The sequence below is a fragment of the Zootoca vivipara genome, chromosome 2 (genome assembly GCF_965207765.1).
Source record: "Zootoca vivipara chromosome 2, rZooViv2.hap1.1, whole genome shotgun sequence".
NCBI lineage: Eukaryota > Metazoa > Chordata > Lepidosauria > Squamata > Lacertidae > Zootoca > Zootoca vivipara.
The window spans coordinates 26,920,283-26,940,658 of record NC_142584.1 but is presented as its reverse complement, the minus strand read 5'-3'; the positions used below and the strand labels follow the sequence as shown (position 1 = coordinate 26,940,658).

At 43.7% G+C, this 20,376-nt stretch overlaps 1 protein-coding gene across 3 annotated transcripts in view; it reads left to right on the top strand.

Annotated features, from left to right (window-relative positions):
- Positions 1-20,376, top strand: part of LOC118079699 (E3 ubiquitin-protein ligase RNF213) — a 104,299-nt gene that overhangs the window by 4,524 nt on the left and 79,399 nt on the right. For all 3 annotated transcript variants that reach the window (XM_088661465.1, XM_088661466.1, XM_088661464.1), the window contains 9 exons: positions 1,239-1,423; positions 7,729-7,878; positions 10,886-11,040; positions 11,684-11,842; positions 13,185-13,381; positions 14,433-14,704; positions 15,844-16,115; positions 16,823-17,032; positions 17,701-17,896. In XM_088661465.1, coding sequence (XP_088517591.1) covers positions 1,265-1,423; positions 7,729-7,878; positions 10,886-11,040; positions 11,684-11,842; positions 13,185-13,381; positions 14,433-14,704; positions 15,844-16,115; positions 16,823-17,032; positions 17,701-17,896 — 1,770 coding nt within the window. In that variant the 5' untranslated portion in view covers positions 1,239-1,264. The remainder of the gene's footprint in view (positions 1-1,238; positions 1,424-7,728; positions 7,879-10,885; positions 11,041-11,683; positions 11,843-13,184; positions 13,382-14,432; positions 14,705-15,843; positions 16,116-16,822; positions 17,033-17,700; positions 17,897-20,376) is intronic.

Here is a 20,376-nt window from a genome sequence, read left to right as displayed (position 1 = left end):
GGCCTCCCTTTTCCCTCCGCCAGCCGCGCCGCTCACGGGAGAGCAGGGAGTAAACAAGCGGAGCAGGGGCACTAGGACCCTGTTCCGTCTGCAGAGCCCACCTTCCGGCGCTTGTCAACATGGCCCGTATGGCTTCTTGCCAGCGCTGATCTCCAGGCGCTGCTGCCGCTGCCGCTGCTCCGGTGCCGCTCCGGCTCCAGCTTTGCCTCGGGCCGGCTGGAAGCACGTGTAGAAGGCGGCCAGGCTAGCGGCCAGCTGCTCGCCCAGTTCAGCTCTGGCTCTGGCTCCTGCCGCGGTGGTGGCTCCAGCTGCACTGCTGCCGGCGCCGCAGTAGAGCCGCACGAGTGAGGCCACGGGCACCGCTGAGCCGCCGGGCGCCCTAGCGCCTCACCCAGCAGTTCGGCCAGCGGTGCCGCGGCGGCAGTGCAAGGCGACGAAGACATCACCGCCGAGCCCCACGCAGCTCCCGCCGCCACCGCCAGGGGGGGGGTCAACTCTGGGAAAGGGGGGGCGCCAGAGGGATCGCACCAGGGCGCCGGGTATGCTTAAGACAGCCCTGCCTACCTGGACCCTGTGATCATCATCTGAGGTCCTTATTTGTGTGCCTTCACAGTGGCAACTGTGGCAACAAGAGGGTGGCAACACGAGAACGGGCCTTTTCTACAGTGGCTCCTCATTTGTGGAATTCTTCCCAGGGAGGTTTGGCTAATGCCTTCATTATACACATTTTAATGTCAGGTGAAAATGTTATTCCAACTGGCCTTTGGCTGCTTTACCTCCAAATCAGGGGTCCCCAAACTTACCCGGCTTCTGGCTGGTGCCCGATGCGCTGATCGCGCAGCGGGCCAGAAGGTGGGGGAGCGTGTGCGTGTGCAATATTTCCCGAGCACTCCAGGGTCCGAAAAGCACTGGAAATAGCTTGTGCACATGCACACGGGCCTCCTCCGACCCGGAAGTGCACTGGAAATGACGCTTGCTTGCTAATTTTTAGACCCGGAAGTGGTCAGCCACGCCACGCCGCGATGGTAAGTGTGGCCGGCAGCAGCAGGCGGCGGGGGTGCCGGGGAGCACATGAATGAGCCTCGCAGGCCGCATTCGGCCCCCACGCCATAGTTTGGGGAAGCCTGCTCCAAAGGGTTCCTCCATTAACTTCATCATTTCCCACCATAACCCTTCCTCTGAATTAACTATGGATTTCCATTAGATAATATATGAGGGAATGCTTGTTTTATTTGCAGAAAATTGAGATGCAAACCTGACTTCCATGCTGGAGATGGACCCTGGGGTTGAGCAAAGGGCAGAAAGCCCCAATATCATGGAGTCCTCTGTTGATGAGCAGCCACCCACTGAGGAAGGACAGGGGGAGCCAAAAGGGTCTCTGGTAGAGTTCCTTAAGACTGAGGCCTCACACCTCAAGAAGAAAGTGAGTATATTTGAATATAGGATGTATACTGTATAGAGGGTTTTTTTGGCAATATTTATTATTCCCTGATGAAAGAGAATCTCTCCTTTTTGCTGAAGGAATGTAAACAGGGGTTGCGTTGCCAGAGATGCTGTAGTTGTGAGAGTCCTGAACTGAATAAGTGGTTGGACTGAATGACTGCTAAGGTCCCTTCTATCCAGTGCTTTTTTCTGGGGGGAAGCAGGGGTACGCATACCCCTAAATTTTTTGTGAATCTTTGTACTTTTGTCCATATACTGTATTTACTTTTCCCTATTTGAACTATAAAATGGTGATTTTCTTGAGAGTACCCCTAAACATTTTTAAAAGAAAAAAGCACTGCTTCTACAGTATTTCTAAAAATTGACAATGATAGACACTCCTCTTACTGATGACTGATATCTTGAGGCTGTTAAATATATTTTGCTGGGTTGTAACAATAACGGTCAGGTGTCCCTTTACCTTTACCTTTTAACACTGTTAACATAAACAGTGGATGCAGTAATGGATTGGTTTATAGCTTCTGCCTTAGTAAGCAAGCAATTACCTTTTGCTTCAGGATGCCAAATTCTATGAAAGCAAGCTTATTTTTCAACAGTAAAAGCTGTGAACAATGTTGACTGGAATGAGTTGGGTGAGGGCAATAACCTTCCTTCCAGAAAAGGGGAGACAGGAGAAACCAGTGCTGTCATGGTACACTTTGAAGAGGGAGAGCTCACCACGACAGCCCACATAACTATATCCTCAAGCTGAGTTTCAAATGCAGACACATGTGTTGATCCTACGCATACTGGAATAGTGGACAGTCACAGATTACTGAGCTGTTAAAGGGTGGTTTAGTAGCATGTTGGAATTTGACCAGGGAGGCCTGGGTTCATATCCCTGATCAGTTAAGTGGCATAACAGCAACCTCATGCATAGTTTAACTGTGAGTAATGCTTACTTCTGAGTGCATAGATTCAATTTGTAAAACACAGTAAGATTTCAACAAAAGAGCTTATGCCTCGGGAACTCTTTTAATTAGAAATATGAACAATAATGCAAAGAAATGTTAGTTTTTAAACTAGAATAAAGTAGGCATTCCATCAAAGGAAAGAAGTATCCAGCTTCTACTTGATTATTTTCCTTGTTTTCTGAGCCGCCAGACCTCGATTCAGGGTTTTCACTTCCTCCTTACAATCTGATGAAAATTAGCACACAAGCATTGTGATGATATTTCAGCCAGAACTCTGGATAATCTTATGCTGTAGTTTCATGTAGAGGTTAAAAAGCATGAGGGACAAGATGGGACCTCATAGGCCAGAGGTTTTCAACCTTTTTGAGTCCACGACTCCTTTGATCAACTACATTCTTTCTTCGGCACCCCTGTAGGGCTCAGGAGCCCAGTTATGTCACCTCTTGCCTGCAGAGCTGGCAGCCTCTTGCCCTTTTTCAAACACCCTCCCTTGTGGAGTGTTTCCCTAAGCCTCCTCTCCTCTCCCTTCCCCTTGGGAGTCCTCCAGGCAGCCGCCGCAGCCGCCCCTGGTCTCTGAGCCACCTCAGTTCCTGGCAACCAGCACCCCCTGGCCAGCCCCAGAGGCAACATTTGTCTGGGAAGCTTGTAGCCAGGGCTGCTGCAACAAGCAGCTGCGCAAGCCTTTGGGAAGCAGAGAAACGAGAGGGCGTCAGAGGAGGGAGGGAAGGAAAGATGAACAGAGGCTAGTGTTGCCCGCGGCACCCCGACTATCATTCAAGGCACCCCAGGGTGCCACGGCACACTGGTTGAAAACCACTGTCATAGGCCAATGACTATGGGGTGCAGCAAGTGTCTTTGGACATCACCTTTTTGTGTCCTGCTTTTGAGGAACTAGGTCCAATAAACCTTATGCCCACTTGCTTCACCCCTGCAAAGCAGTTCCAATTGATACCCTGGTAACTGTTTTTGAACACACTGAGAGAGAGCTTCAGGTAAATTAGTGCGGTCACATCCTCGCATCCATATATAACCCACCCAAATTCATAGGACAGACCTTCACCACTCAGAACAAACTCCTCTAGACAGTACTGAAGAGATGCAATAGTGGCATCACTGCTACAGAGTTGGTCCTAAAATGGACTGTAGCCCATGTTTGATTATATTCATTATTTTGCCTTCTGGTTATTGTCTTAGTGAACCAAATTAATCCAAAGTAATCAGGAGTGGAGAACCTGTGGTCCTCCAATTTGTTGTTGGATTTTGGGCTGCTGGGAGTTGTGACAGAAAAGTTTGTTTTTGCTGGGCAGGTTGGTTCACCAAGTGTTTTCTTTTTCTTTTTCCCTGCCAGCAAATGGTTAACTAACGGCAGCTTATGATTGGCTGGGGTTCCAGGAGGGGGAGTTGAAAAGGAGAGGATTTGGAGAGACAGTTTGAGTAGGTTGGGATTGCGGTTGGGAGATAGGGAGAGAGAGGAGAGAGAGTTAGTTCTGAGGAATATATCACAAGACAAGGAGTCTCTGAGCTTAGTGTGAAGGACAGTGTGTGATGTCCTGTAAGAGTAATTAGGCCATGAAATAACGGAGGCTGAGGCTGAACAGGGAGAAGTAGAAGCTGTAAAGAGACCCGTCTACTTAGGTCTCATTCCAGTCAGGGGGGGAAAGATTCTTCTAGAAAGAGAAGATTCCCAAACCAGCGATCTCTTAGGTCTGTTACTTGGAGTACCTAAGGAGTAGGGTTGTCAAAGCGATGTGTAACTGACAGGAAGTACCACCTTGTTTAAGAATCGAAGTATTAAGCTATGCAACATCTGAGAAAGCAGTGAAGTGAAATAACATTATAATCTGAAGTAGCCTGTGTTTTACCCACTCGTGTCATAAACTTCCTTTGTTAAATAAAATCTTTATTGTTTGTTTAATCTAATCCTGCCTGAGACTCCAAATTATTAAATTTTCCCTCACACATGCCCCCCACAAGATAATCTGAGGTAGTTTGTGGGAATTCGAGGAAGTGGTGTTCTGTGAGGTGGGTGCACTACATTTAAGTGAGGGCAGGCCCAACGGCACCAAGGGGGAAAAGTGTCGTTGCGCCGTTGCAGGAGTCCCATTAATTAATTAACCCCCCAATCCATGTCTTAAGGTGTGAGGCAGTTCTGAAACTGAAGGGAAGCCAAATTCGACTGTCTAGAAAAGTCATATTAACTTGACTGGCTTTGTGGAGTTCGGAAGGCTCTCAGGTGCCACAAAAATATAAACCATGTAAACTCTGACATCGCTTTCCAATTCCTGCAGTAACAGTGCAATCCTATGCAGGTCTATTCAGAAACAAGTCCAGCTGAGTTCAGTGAGGCTTGCTTGCTCCTAGGTGAGTGGCTATAGGATTGCAGCTTAAGTCAGTGTTCTGTTGTGATCACTAATACGCCTGATTTTTGAAAAAGGTTGGTAGTAATAAATATTCTGGTGTGTGTGTATTTAAATCACTGCCTATCTTCCTCAGTGGTTTCATTGCCCCTGCAGCTATAGGCTAGCTCCATCAGGGTCCCTCTCTCTCAACTGTCATCTGGTGGCAGCCATTTCCTCAGGCTGCCTCAGTGGGAGAGATAGGAACAGCTGTCTAGACATTAGGGCCTGAGTTTTTCAGTTTTATTTTACTTTCCCCCTTGTGTGTTATATTTTTGTTTGTTTGTTTGTTAGAATGTAAGTCTGTGGGTAGTAGGAAGTGTCTTGTTTTGATTTTATGTAAGCCACTCTGGGATCCTTTTTAAAGAACTGGTTACAAACACTGTAAATAATAATAATAATAATAATAATAATAATAATAATAAATCATGATCTTATTATTTATATGCCTCCCAGCTGACTGGGTTGCCCCAGCCATTCTGGGCAGCTCTCAACAAAATATAAAAAACACAATAAAGCATAAATCATTTTTTTTAAAAAAACCTTCCTTATACAGGTCTGCTTTCATATGTCTGCTGAAAGTCAAAAAGTTGTTTATTTCCTTGCTATCTTATGGGAGGGCATTCCACAGGGTGGGTGTCAATACCAAGAAGGTGCCTGGCTCCCTGAACCTTCACTTCTGAGAGTGAGGGAACCTTGGAGCTGGTAGTGGGGTGAGAGAGCTGAAAATAATGCCAAAAAAAATTCACATCTGGCAACCAATGCGCCACTTTGGTTCCAGATAGTACATAGGGAGTCTAAAAAGCCCAGGACACAAATTTTCATGGCCCTCAAGCAGCTATGGTGGCTCATTTAACAAAAAGGTCATGTATTTTGCATTAACTCTGGCATTCTTACCAAACAAAGCCTCCTGGAGCAAAATAAACACCAGGGTTAACCCCTCCCCAATCACAGAACCATAGAATTGTAGAGTTGGAAGGTACCACCAAAGGTCATCTGGTCCAGCCCTGTAATGATGTTGTTGTGGCTACTCTCGAGTAAGACGCCCCAGTCCATGCTTGTCTTTAAAGATTTTATTGTGCATAGTATTTACAGTGCAGAGATAGCAGAAAACATGGCCTCCTAGTCACTCGCAGAATCCGGGAGTTGACATTTCCTGTTGCGTGACCAGCATAAGAGCTTGGGCACCCCGAAACGCCTCCTCCCGACCTTACGTTTAGTGGTGCGCCTTAATTTGGGCGCTGGAAGGGGCTGCCTGTTCCCCTCCACCTCTTGGTCAAGGCGTTGCAAGGGCTCTCCCCATAGCTGCCAACTCCTGGGAGAAAAAATACGGGATCAGCAGCGCCGGCAGTGGAAGTCGCTTCTACGCATGTCCAGACATGCGTAGAAGCAACTTATGGTGCCGGCGCTGTCCGATTTCTGGTGCCCAGACATGGGCAGAGCGGCACCCGAAATCCAGGCCGGTAAGAAATCCGGGGGATTTACGGGATTTTTAAAAATCTGGGCTGCCGGCGAGAAACGGGTTTAAAAACGGGGGTTTTCCGCGAAAAACAGGAGACTTGGTAGCTATGGGTCTCCCACATCACTGACCCTTGCCTCCTCCATCCCGCTAACTTCCTCATTCCCCCCACCTGACCCACTGCTGCTGCTCTCACTGGGCGAAGTGCTGGGGGGAGCTTCCCTGTAGGAAGGTCCCCTGACATGCCCCCTGCAAACACGATCATAAAACCTTCATCCCCCCTTATTCGATTTAACAGCATCAAACATGAACGAAAAGAAAATACTCAGAGAGTACTTCATGTTTCAGAGAGAGAAACACCCCTCCCACTATATAGAACTCTCATGATTCACAGAATATTAATAGTAATAAAAAGAGATAAAACATCAAACATTAAATAATAATAATTACTGTTTTATCTGGGCCTGAATGTTACATATAATCGAGTGCAAGAAGTATCAGCCACAGTAACAAATGTGCCGTGTGAACAATACAGGGAAATGGTGTGTCACCATCATCATCATTATCATCATTTTATTATTTATACCCCACCCATCTGAGTGACTCCCAACACATACAGTATAAAAATATAATAAAACATCAAACATTAAAAACTTCCCAATACTTCCCTTCAGAATCGGATATCTTTAAAAAGTTTAAAAGGGCTTTCTGGAGGTTCCTTCACTGCGAGAAGACAGGGAACCAGGCATAGGGCCTTCCCGGTAGTGACACTCTCCCTGTGAAACACCCACCCATCAGGTGTCAACGAGATAAAGAACTTCACAACTTTTAGAAGACATCTGAAGGTAGCTCTGTATCAGGAAGTTTTTAATGTTTGATATTTTATTATGTTTCTAAACTGTATGTGTTGGGAGCCATCCAGAGTGGCTAGGCCCGGCAACCCAGTCAGATGGGCAGGGTATTAATTAATTAATTAATAATAATGGGACACAGCTTGGGTACACATTACTTTTTGTACACATTACTTATCCCAATCTTCCTCATTTCCTTAGAGAGACAATGAGAATGAAAGTCTTGTGATATGTTTCTTTCCTTCCATAATGAGAGAGTGGAGGAGGTGGCAAGCTGCACTATCCTTGGGGCCTGGATCTGCTGCCCTTTCCAGCTGTTCCCAGTCTGTTGCCTGAGGCTTCTGTGAGGGTAATGGACAGGGCAGGCCTGCTTTCAGATTTGCCAAAGCCACATTTCATTGTTATATTTGATCAGAACCAACATACTGGTTCAAGCAATCAATCTCAGATGCAGTTGTCAAGCAGGATCAAACTGTGGATTGCAATCTTGGTTTAAAGGGATTGCTTTCAAACCATAGTTACCCAGCTCCCTGTTTTTTGTGGTGCTAAATTTGAATTTCTCCCCTCAGTGTATGATGAAACAAATTGACAAAGCTTTGTGTAAAAATCTTGTATTTAATTTCTAGGACCAAAGTGCTACCTCTGGAATAAACTATGAAGAGGGTAGTAATGCTGGAAGAAGCTCAGAAGGAAATCCTGCTGCCTTTGTTTCTGCAGCTGAAAGAAAGGTGGCAAAGAAGGGCCCAGGAAAGGATCAAAGTTGGACTGACAAAGTGGTGAGTATTAGGTCCTCTGTGTGCCTTCTTATCCTAAGTTTTTCCTTCCAGAATATTGTGTACAGTGGTACCTCTACTTATGAATTTGATCCGTTCCGAATGCACATTCGTATGTATAAAAATTTGTAAGTGAAATCACGATTTCCCATCGGAATGCATTGGAAACAGATTAATTCATTCCGGAGCCTAGAAAAAAGACTTTAAAGTGCACTTTAACTGCACAGCAACATTACCTTTCAGTGCAGGGAGTGCAGGCGTCAGCGGCGAGGGCCAGATCCGGCCGTAGGCCGAACAGCGGGGTGGCGGGAGTGCTGGCGGCGGAAAAGGCCGGATCCAGCGGGAGCTGGCTGAGCGCGGCGGCGAGGGCCCAATTCGGCCCAGCAGGGGTGGCGGGAGCGCTGGCGGAAGCAAGGGCCGGATCTGGTGGGATACGGCTGAGCGCGGCGGCGGCAAAGGCCCGATTCGGCCCAGCAGGGGTGGCATGAGTGCTGGCGGCAGCAGCAAGGGCGGGAGCCGGCTGAGCGTGGCAGCAGTGAGGGCCCGATTCAGCCCAGCGGGGTGGCGGGAGCACTGGCGGCGGCAGCAAGGGCTGGAGCCGGCTGAGCGTCGTGGCGGCGAGGGCCCGATTTGGCCCAGCGGGGTGGCGGGAGCGCTGGCGGTGGCGAGGGCCCTTCGGATGTCGAAGAAATTTGTAAGCGGGCCCCAATTTTTTCTACTCATAAGTAGAATATTTCGTAAGTAGGGTCATGCGTAAGTAAAGGTACCACTGTATTAACAGGACTATTGTTTCAGTCCTATGTACACTTACTTGGGAGTAGGCCCCATTGAACTAAATGGTACTTACTTCTTTGTAGACATGCAATAGTGCTGTGGAACACTTTCTGTGGAATTTCTGCTTATGAGTGGTGGTGTATAGTGGTTTTTCTTCTCTGACAAGTTGTTGTGGAGGGAGCATATTTTACCAGTTTTGAAAATATGGGTGGTTTGAATTCTCAGTATAGACAATTAAATTAGGATTTGATAAAATATAGAATGGGTTATCCAGTGAAGTGAGTTTTAGAAACCACTTTTCCTCCTCTGCCATTTGTAACTTGGCTTGCTTGTATGATCAAACTGGAGTCATCTGCTCTTTCAGAACAGGTCAGTGGTGCAGCTGTTCCCAGTATGAGACACACTGTGGCCTCTGTTGCAAAACCTGTTTTCAGTGGACCACAGGAGTTATTAGATTGGATTTGGAGTTGCCCTTCCCTGAACAGAAGGGCTTTTCCTGTTTGTGAAATGGTCTGCAATCTATGAGAGGTTCTTGCTGGAAGAAGTGGGGGTGGTGATCTTTGCCACTTCTTCCTTCCTGGTTGCACATCACATAGCACATCCCATGCTCTTCCAGGGGCTCTCCTGGTGCAGGTGACACAGGGGCTTGCGGGGGGGGGGGAAGAGGAATTGACAAAAACAACACCTCCATCACTTCCTTCAGTAGGAGTATCCAATTAATTAGTTCCACTGACTGGACATGTGGATCCAAGCTGTACAGTATAAACCAGTACTGTACCTGATTTCTTTTTCTTTTGTTTTATACTTCTTTATCCTTTCCCCCCTTACTTGCTGCAGTGTTATTGTTTTGCTGTTGTACAGTGCTATGCTGTTTTAAAATATTTAATGGTGCATGTTTATAACAAACAAACAAGTTGTTACTACCGGTAATTACAGGCAAGCCTGAAGGGAGAGACTGACATAGGCTGTTGATCTGTGGGCCACACTACCTAAAAGTATGAATTCTTTTCACCTGTTATTATTAATGCCGAACAAGATTTCTGGAAAAGGTTTATATCTGAAGAGTAAGAAACAAAGGGATGAGCCTGCAGCAATCAAACTTTTGTGTATAATTAACAGTTTTACCATAACACATGTTAATTTATTTATTTTTTTAGATTTCTGTATGTGAAATGCTTGCCAATAAACCTTTTATAAACTTTTGGAGGCAATATTGACAATGTTGTTTCCAAAAGCTAACCAGATGTACACACTTGATTCTGCAATGGCAACAATGGCAGCAAATAGGACTTGCTAAACTTAGGACTCAGCTATACAACTGCAAATAAAACGTTTCAAGTGTGTTGTAAAGTGCAAGATACAAATGTGACACTAGATGGTGATAATGAGCTATGGCAAATTCAATATTTCCCCCCCAAAACTTTTCTTAAAAAACACATTTCCACAGTGCTTAAGGTGTGTAGATTCCACCTTAGTAAGGTTTAAAGGCATAGTTTATTATTTCTGTAAATAATTTCCAATTTTATTCCTTCACCCTATGGGATAGAAATATCCTTAGCTGAAGGTCATTTATCTGGGATGAAGGTCCATCACATGGTTTATGGCACTACCTGTTGGCTGAAGGCAGTGAAAACACACAAAGTTGCAGGAAGTAGAAGTGGTTTAGTCCTCCTCAACTCCAGTCCATTTCATGATGAGACAAAAGAAAGGCAAATAATATACAAATAAGAAAAAATGCACACAGGAAAGGCATTGCAATGAAAGGAAAGCACTACAGACTACTTCCCTTAGGGAAAAGGTGCACAGAGGTGGTCTTGGAAGAACTTATTGACAGAACAATGTTGAAAGACACACACATTACTCAAATGCAGGAGAACTATGCCATAGGCTAGGTAACTGCTGAGAAATACATAAGGAGAGGCAACAACAGAGATCAGGGAAAGCAGTGTAAGGTAGGATTCCACAAAGGACAACAGCTTCTTGCCTGCAATCAGTTTTTACACAGACAAGTGACAAACTACAAGGGTGCCTAAATTAATAATTTACTTTTATGTACAGTGTGCTGTGCATGATATCCTAGAAGAGGAAATTTATTTGTATGAAAGCAGTGTGTTCTGGGATCATGTGGTATCTTATTCCAGCCTTATCCTGTAGCAAGCAAGAATTTCTTCACATCAGCTGGGCAGGGAAACTTCTTAAACATTGGTTCATAGGAGGATGCATTGCTGTGTTACAGAAAGCAGGAGTGAGCAAAATCTTTACAACAGAAAAAACAGAAACTCCTTTAGAAGGACCTGACAAGGGAAAGCTGCCTGCTACTGCAAATCAGAATGTGGAAAAAAGAAACCATAAGCATACAAAGAAACAGAGAAACTGGGGAGTTAAGCAAAGGTATCGCTCATGTAAATTTATTGAAGTGGTATTAAGTGTAATAAGAACTGATGTAGTGATTTCATTTTCATTCTGGTCTGAAAGGGAAGGGAATCCACATTTGACCAAATGTAAAACTATCTAGAATGGTCACGTAAAATATTAAAGCATTCAAGTGCCACCTATATATATATATATATATATATATATATATATATATATATATATATACACATATACATATACATATATACATATACATACATACACAAACCCTAACATTTCCTTCCAAATTTTGCAGTGGTTAACAGTGCAATCCTGTACATGTCCTGTTCAGAACTTAGTCCTACTGAGTTCAGTGATGTTTGCTTCTAAGTAAGTGAACATAGGATTGCAGCTTAAGGGCTGGATTCAACTATCCGATTTCACTAGCAGAAGCCAGTGCAACAAATCCTGCTAGTGCAACAGAGCTTCTTTCCATGCACCCTCTCACACGCCCTGAAAATCTAGAAAAGAGCATGGGGGAGAAGAGGGGAAATAATTTCATTAGGCAAGCAGAAATGTTTATACTGATGGGGCAACAGCCTGAATTCTACCCCTAAGTATCAGAACATATTTGCATCTGTCAAAACAAGCTATGCTGACCTTTTTCTTACTGTTGCAGCCAAGTCTGTTATGGCGATGGTGTTACAGTATTTTTCCATGCCATACTGTCTAAGGACTTCAAAGGAGAGTCTAATGAGCCCAGAGTCTTCATTAGGGCAGAAGGCATTTCTGGATATAATGATTGGGAAGACAATATCTGTGAGCTGCTTTGCACAAAGTAAGTACAGTTCTGTAGTGGCCAGAAAAGACAGCATCCACATATCAGGTTTTTAAAAATTGGGGAAATACATATTTTTTGTTTCTACTGAAACTCTTAATATTTATTTTCTGTGCCTCTATAGACTAGCATTTTAACTTCCTGTCTATCTTCTCAAAATTAAGGTTATTAAGAGCGCATGCAGATACATATAATATTTATTACGTATTAATACTGGCTTTTTATAATTTTTTGGAAGGTGAGGTATATTTCTTTCCTTAAAAATAAGATTGTATTAAAGCTTTTTTTATATAATGTAGTAAGATAAAAGAAACTAATTAAATAAAAACAAAAACAGCAAAAGAAAGAGAGTTCTTAAAGAATTCAAACATTAATAACCGACTTTCTAGCAAAAATATATTACTTGGCCCTAAGACATCCATACCTAAGGATAGCCAAGGTAACAGCAATTTTTAAAAATGGATCCAGGAAATTATATGCCAGTTAGTTTAACTTCTCTTCTGGGTAAAATGGTGGAAAACATAATTACATATCAAATTACCAAATTCCTCACCAAAAATTTCCAAACAAACTTAGCAGTCATGGAATAAGTGGATAGGTCCTCTTCTGGATTGGTAACTGGTAAAAGAAGAGGAGAAAGTAGGACTAAATGGACAGCTCTCACAATGATAAGGGGGTCCCTTAAGTAGCTGTATTTTACTTCTAACTTGTTCATAAATGAACAGAAGAGAGGAGTGAATGAGGAGGAGGCAAAACATGGAAATTATTCTGGATGTTAAAAAGGTTCCTGAGAAAAGCATCTCCCATGAGCTATTTCACAATATACACAGATGTTTCACACATTACTCAAGGGCTTATGGCAGCTGTCAGCTCAACTGTCAGATCCATCTCTGTTAAACTACTCTTTTGGAAAGTGGTGTCTCTAGTAGCCAATGTTTTAGCTAGGCATGTGTCAGAATTTTGTTCCTTCTGGGACCTCTGGGTGGCCCTAATAAAGGTACTTCCTTTATACCTAGGATGCATTCCACTTTTCACAGATCCCAATAATAGATCCTACCTTCTTTCTGCCCTCCCTCCACCCACCTAGTGTTAAAACTATGACAAAACAATGAGTTGTGTGTGTTTTCCTTTTAATTCCTAAAGGTGGTAAACATATGATCTGGAAGCAATATTTACTCCAGGAGATTATGCTTTGATGCAGCAACTGATACTTTACATTTAGACCATTACTTTTCTGTTTGTTTTTGTTGAGAGAGCTTTTTTTTAGCTTAAGATTTATTGCTCAACCATTTATGTACTTTGCTTTTAATATAATCACAAACGTGGGTTGTTTTAAAAACAGGGATGTTGGTAAACTTGGACACCTATTTGAAGGTTGTGTCACCATTTCAATGGACAACATGGATAAACAAATTCCCTATAAATATTATGTGGTATGTGGCAAGGAAGGAGAATATGAAGTTATACCCAAAGAGTCTCCAGAGGGATTCTATGTGAATCGTTGTTTGTTTATACAGTTAAAGTATTTAAGTGGTACAGGTAAGGAACTGTTTCCAGTGTGTGTGTGCGTGCATGGGTGAATATGTGTGTGTATGCATGTACTAGGTTTATAACCCATATTTCCTCCAAGGAGCTCAAGGTGGCAGAGATGGTTCTCCCTTCTATATTTTATCTTCACAACAACCCTGTGAGGAAGGTTAGGGCGAAAGGCTGTGACTGGCCCAAACTTCATGGAGGAATCTCAACTAAAACATCCATGACAGATGGCCATCCAACCTCTCCTTTAAATCTTGCAATGAAGAAGAGTCCATCACCTCCTGAGGGAGTCTGTTCCACTGTCAAACAGCTCCTGCTGTCAGAAAATTCTTCCTGATGTTTAGTCGGAACCTCCTTTCTTGTAACTTGAAGCCATTAGTTTGAGTCCTGCTCTCCAGAGCAGGAGAAAACAAGCTTGCTCAGCTGTTCATAATAAGATTTGGTTTCCAGGCCCTTAATCATCTTTGTTCAGAAATGGGCGAGCACTTGGTGTCTGCTCCCTGCTTTGCTTCTGTCTTCACCCAAAAGGAAAGCAATGCTAGATGCATCATACCCTAGAGATTTGAATTAATTTAAAGAACTAGGTTTCCCTTACCACCTCTAATCACTATGCCACATTGACTCCCACCATAGCACTGACTAACATTCTGATTTAGCAGCGTACCTGATCCCTGCATCATGTTTCTGTGTATATGGGCTTGCTGCCATGATGGAAAACAGGAATTCCCATTTCCTAAAGGCATAATCTATATACATGGGAGAGGTGGACCACAGAAAAACCTTCAGGGAAAATAATTTTTTGTTCATGTGAATGCATGCTTATATGTTTGAGACCTGAAAGTGTATTATATTGAGCAACCGAGTTTGTAAAATTGAGGTCATCAATATCTTTTTTTGAGGGGTGGGTGGGGATAATGGCATGTAGAATATTGAATAATGAAATTATATTACCCATATAGATAGGGGGATGGAAAGGATTATCTTGTATCATGAAAATTCCTTGTTGTTGTTCAAAAAATGAGGAGAAACTTTTTTGTTTTTGTTTTATTAACAGATTGGCATCAGTTTGATGATATAATATGTAAAGAATCCTCTTCAAGCAGGTGGAATATTTCAAGCAATAAAAATGCCAATATTGTGAAAATGAAGAAAAGGGCTTTACAAATAATGCTGGATAGTCTGTTCTCTATATTGAATACCTGGACTTCTTGCAGTGTCAAGAACTTCTTCCAGCAATTTCAGCAGTTTTACTTGGTGAATAGGAAGCTAATGGTACATGAGGGAAAGCCAAAAGAATGGACAGATTTACAGTTTGATGAAAAGCAGGTACAGTATTGTAAAAGCAGGTTATCAGGAACTTGTCTTAAGGGGTCAGTGTTCCTATTACTAAATTATCAGCAGCTGTTGATTTTGATGTCCTATGTGGCTGTGTTAAGCTGCTTGCTAATTTTATTGAATGAAAAGGCCTAAACTAGGTCAGATGATTTAGATTTTCAGCTATACTGTAATTGCTTTTCCTATCATCTGACATGGGATAAAATAGATACTCTAGGACCGTGTAAATGCATATTCTCATGCTTTTACATTACTCAGATTGGCTTACAGTCATTACAAATAACAATCCATTAAAAAAGCCACAATACAAAACCAAAAAGGAACATAACAGCAACATAAAAACTTCTTCTCAGCAAAGCAAATGCTCACTGAAATATTAAAACTATTTCACCGGCTGGCAAAACATAACAAGCAAGTGGGCCAAGCAAATCTCATGAAGCAAGGCATCCCATAATCTGGTGGGTGCTGCTCCTGAAAAAGCTCCATCTCTTATCTTAACTAATTGGCTGATGGGCTGGATCCTGACTCCCCCACTCCTCATGGGCCTTTTTGACAGGTGACAGCTGGCTGGCATTGACCATTTGCAGGCACAGGTTGGATTCAAACATGACTTACAAACAGATTTTCTTCCTCTCTGGACCAGCAAAGTGATCTGCAAAATCAGTCTGCAGAGGAAAAATGTCTTTTTGCCTGCAAACAATTAACACCAAAGGGGCTTGCTGTCAGCACCAATCAGTGAGTCCCACTTGCCAAAGGACAATCTGTAATGCACTTTAAGTCCCCCCCTCTTCTACAAGGTGATGATGGCAACACCTCCCCACCCCCATTACTTCTTGTTATTGTTCAGGTTTTTGCTGCTTCTTTAGTGGCAGCAGCCACTCTCTGTACACACTCTGTTCACACTCTGTATAAACACACTGCTTACATTTTTCATTTCTTGGTTGCTTTACCACTGGCAGTGTTGGCCAAGGTACTTTCCCCCTCTTGACCTGCTTTAGGAAGGGAGAAGGTGGAGAGACTCAGCCATTACCACTGGTTCCAAATGTGACACAGAACAGAACGTCTTCTAGAAAAAAACAGGTTATTTTTGGAGCTGAATTTATTATTATCTTTTATCTTCTTTTATTTAGGTTCAAAAGGTGATTAAAGATTACTTAGAACATTACCGAAAGAGTGCAGCTTGGAATACATCAGAATATAATAAACTATTCCTGTCATTGACCATCTTTCTATTATCTGGAGATTTCTATGATATTCCAAAGTCAGAACAAGAGTGTATCAGATTTTGCAGCCTTCTTTGCCTGAAGGAGCAACCACCGGCAAAGGCAATGAATGAAATCAAAGAAGTGTTTTCAAAGATTTCATGGTGCCCCCCAGGCTCTCAGATTCCATCCCATGAAAGGTGTGCATGACTTCCACACTCTAGATTTTTAAACAAGTTTTTAAAACCCACCTATTTTGAACAGTCTTTTCTTACATGTTTGCTTTTTTTGTTTCTTTGTTTGAGTGCCATCTTACATAATATAATTTTGTTAGTTTTCATATTAAATCTCTATTATCAGTTATTAACTAGCTGTAATTGACCTTTTCAATAACTGTTACTACCTTTGTCAGCTGTTTTGCTTATTTTTAGATTGTTTTTATGATACTGTGAATTGCCTTGGGATGTGAATAATTTTGTAAATAAAATAATAATTTGCGGCTGAAAAGTAGAGGGATTGGTATTGAATAAAAAGTGTTGTATGATAATTGCGTTGCTACCTTTGTCCAAACAGAGGTATGACTTTAGCAACTGTGTGTTGGACAAAAATTAAATGGATTCAACCATCCCCATGCATAAAGCGGGGATTGAGAACCTGTGGCCTTCCAGATGTTGCTGGACTTCACCTCCCATAGTTCCTAATCAATGGCCATGTTGGCTGGGGCTGATGGGATCTGGGAGCCCACCAACATCTGGAAGGACACAGCTTCCCCATCAATAAGATTTACATCTCTTGAATTCCCTAATAAGAGGTACATCTCCTGAATTTCTGCTTGTGAGACTTTGTCAGAGAAAGGTCCCAATGTCCCTCTTCAACCATCTGATTGGCTTTTCTTTTTCGCTTTCAGGTTGGGGGTGTATTTGAGATTGTTCTGCAATTTTTGTATTGTACAGCAAGTTCATCAGTGGCTGTGGACAATCCCAGTTCTTCATCTCTTTACTGATTTTGAATACGTCCAAGAGAATGCTCAACTTGAATCGGAAGATGCATGGGCAAGGTTGAAAGGTCTTCTCTTTGTTCAATATAGGATTGATGAAGAAAAAAAGGGTTCTGAAAAGTAAGTTGGAATATGTTAGTCTTATTGCCTTTCTCTTAAAAATATTATGATCTGTGGATTAAGCTGTCTAGAGTTCCTGTTTGATACATAGATACATACATTTCCCATATGCTGCACTAGAAGAGATTTAGCAGTGCATTACTATCCCTGTTAATTCAGAAATCAGTCCCACTGTGTAGAAAAGCTTGATTAGGAGTGTAGCCTTTGAATGCAGTCCTAAGACACTAAGGTTTATGGCTGGAGGAGGTTAAGATGATGCACTGTTACCTCTCTGCTGGAAAGCTGTGCTGGCAGAAAGCTCTGAAGATGTGATGGGGGCAACAGCAACTTTGGATTCACTGGATTCAAAACACCGCAGGTGCCCTGAAGGCCCCAATCCTTGAACTACTTAGCTGAACCAACATGGTGCAGGCATAATGCAGAAATTAGAAACACATTGCATTTCTCCTTTCCATCTTAGCCCACATGAGCCAGCAAAGCTTGGGATGTTGTGGTAGATTTGCTGATCTGCTCATCCTGAACCCTACTTAGGATTGAATTTTCCATTTACAAATACAGTATTATTCCACTGTTCCTGACAATGTTCAGTTTCCTGAGAACATGGCATTCTTTTTTATATTATATGAAGGCATTATGTATATTTAAGTTATTATTATTTGGTTTTGCAGATTCTTACTACAAAAAATGAAAGAAAAGAAATATTTAGTGAAAGAAAACAGAGCACTGTTTAGATCATGGTTTTCCTTGCTTCCTCGAAGAGCCTTGGCTGAATTTACCTCTGACTTTCCTGCTGAACCATTGGACTATCTTCTAGGAATTTTTCATAGACTGGAAGATGTGAAAGCCTCTTATCATACCTGTGAGGTATGCTTTGATTTTTTTTTTAAGAAAGTAATATCCATCTAAAATAGGTGGGGAGTCTGTGGACCTCTAGATGCTGTTGTACTCCAACTCCCATCAGCCCCTACCAGCATGATCAGGGATGAAGGGGGCGGTAGTCTAGTAACATCTGGAGAGCCACAGGTCCCCCATCCCTGACCTAAAATGTAGCACAGCTTATAACATGCCTGTTAAGTCAGTAAATGAGACAATTTAAAATAAAAAGTTCTACTCAACAGAATCCTGATAGTCCATACTGAAGTCATGCAATTATTACATTTTGAAAAAGGAGGTGGTGATATGACTGAAAAAGCCCGCCCTGGTCTTCTTGGTGTTGGATGGAGTCATAGTGTGGTGGTGCTCCTAGACTAATCACTGTCACTAAAAACTGATAATACAGCTATGGCCATTTCTGAAATGTAATAGCCTGACTGCTGTTGCCCTTGCACTGGTAACTTCCAGAGTGGACCACCATTTTTCGTTCTGTTTTGCCTCTGAGATTAGTCTGGAAGCTATAGCTAGTACAGAATATAGCCACTGCTGAAAGAATTGCATGGGCTTCCAAATAGCCACCAGGATAAGTTCAAGCTGCTGATAGTGGTGAACAAAGCCCTGTGTAGGAGCCAGGAAACCTAAATGATTGTCTTGCCCATCTGATCATTATACTCTGCAGGGAAGGACCTCCTACAGATACAATCTCATCATGAGCTCATTCCGTACAACGTAGGAACCAGATCTTTATCATGGAAGCACCTAATATTTGGAATTTCCTCCGGCTACGTATCAGACGCACAGCACATACACACACTCATGCACTTCGGTTCACACACTTCACATACACACTGCCACACATGCATCTCTCTCTCTCTGCCCAAGTGTATTGCTCTTAATCACACACTGAGCATACTAGAGCCCACCCATTCAGAAAAGCCCAATATTTCCAGCCCCTATATAAACACACACACATACACACACACACACACACACAGAGAGAGAGAGAGAGAGAGAGATCCCTGGTGATCCCTGATGTAATGTAATGTATAGTTTGGCCTTTAGACTAGATCAGGGGTTCCCAACAAAATTTTCTCGAGGACCCCTCATCGAGCCGCTATTGTGACAAGGACCCCCATTAATTCCTAATCCTAAAATTAAAAAGTGAGAGCCAAATTAAGAGTCTTTTTTATACGTTTTTTACAGTTACAACAGAGTACTCCATCAGTATACAGTTAGTTTTAATTTTCAGTTCTTAATGAGATGAGTTAAATCTGTCCTTTGAGTTCATTATTTCTGAAATATTAGGTTCCAAACTTGAAACTTTCACTCTGAAATCTGACTGCAAATCTCTACCTGCCTACTAGTCAGCAGAAAATAACTTTTGGCTCCATTAGCACCTTTTTATTAAACAATTTTGGCTGAGTGAAACATATCCAGCGCCGTGGTGCGAAGATCCCTCCGGCGCCCCCCCAAAAAAAATTCCCAAGAATTGACAACCTTTTTTAGGCGGGGGACCCCCAAAGTTGTTGACCATTTTTAGGAAAGGTTCCCCAGAGAAGAAGCTGACAAGAAGCAGCGGGTGGAAATTAGCAAATGCTAAGGAAAGAAGGGGTGAAAGAGAGAGGGAGGGAGGGAGGGAGGGAGGGAGGAAGGAGTCAGAGAAAGAAAGAGAGGGAGAGAGGGAGGGAGGGAGAGCCGCGCACAGCGCCCAAGCGGCTCTTGCTTTTCTTGCTGGTACAACGAGCTGGGAGAAGGGACGGACTGACAGGAGCTCCCGTCCATCACCACCTCTCCCAGCTCGCAGCAAAGCAAGCGGAGCAGGCTTGGTAACTGGCAGCAGGGGGGAATGGGGCATCCCAAAAGTGCTCCTCCTGCCTTCCGTGCCTGCGTTCCAACGGAAGGCAGGCAGGGAAGGCAGGCGGCTCAGCCCGGGAGAGGCTGTTGCTTTTGCAAGCAAGGTGACAGCCTCTTCGGGGCTAGAGCGCCTGCATTCCGTGGGCTCCTCCCACCCAGTCACCCCTCTGTGCAAAGGGGGCTGATTTGTAAGGCGCCCGCACTGCTCCCTCACTGACAGAGGGGGTAAGACCACCACCCCAAAAAACAGTGGCCCCCTCTCTCTCTGGGGGTGGGAGTGGGCGGTGGAATGGGGGTGGGGGAGGGGAAGGCGCAGCTGCCGAGGTGAAGAGGCGACCTCGCGCCCGCTTCAAAGCCTCCCACCGGGTCCTGAATTGAGGGAGCAGGGGCGCCCAGCAGCGAGTCCGCCGCCCTCCGCCGACTCGGGAGTCTCATTGGGTCTCCTCGGAGGAGGCGGATCCACGCCAAAAACTCCACAGAACAGCGTCTGGAGCTGCTGGCCACAGGCAGGGAGAGGGCGGGAAGGAGGCAAGCGAGCTCTGGGGCTTTCGGCGTGGCGCCTCCTCCTCTGAGGAGACCCAAGGAGACTCCCGAGTCGGCGGAGCGGATTGCTAGGG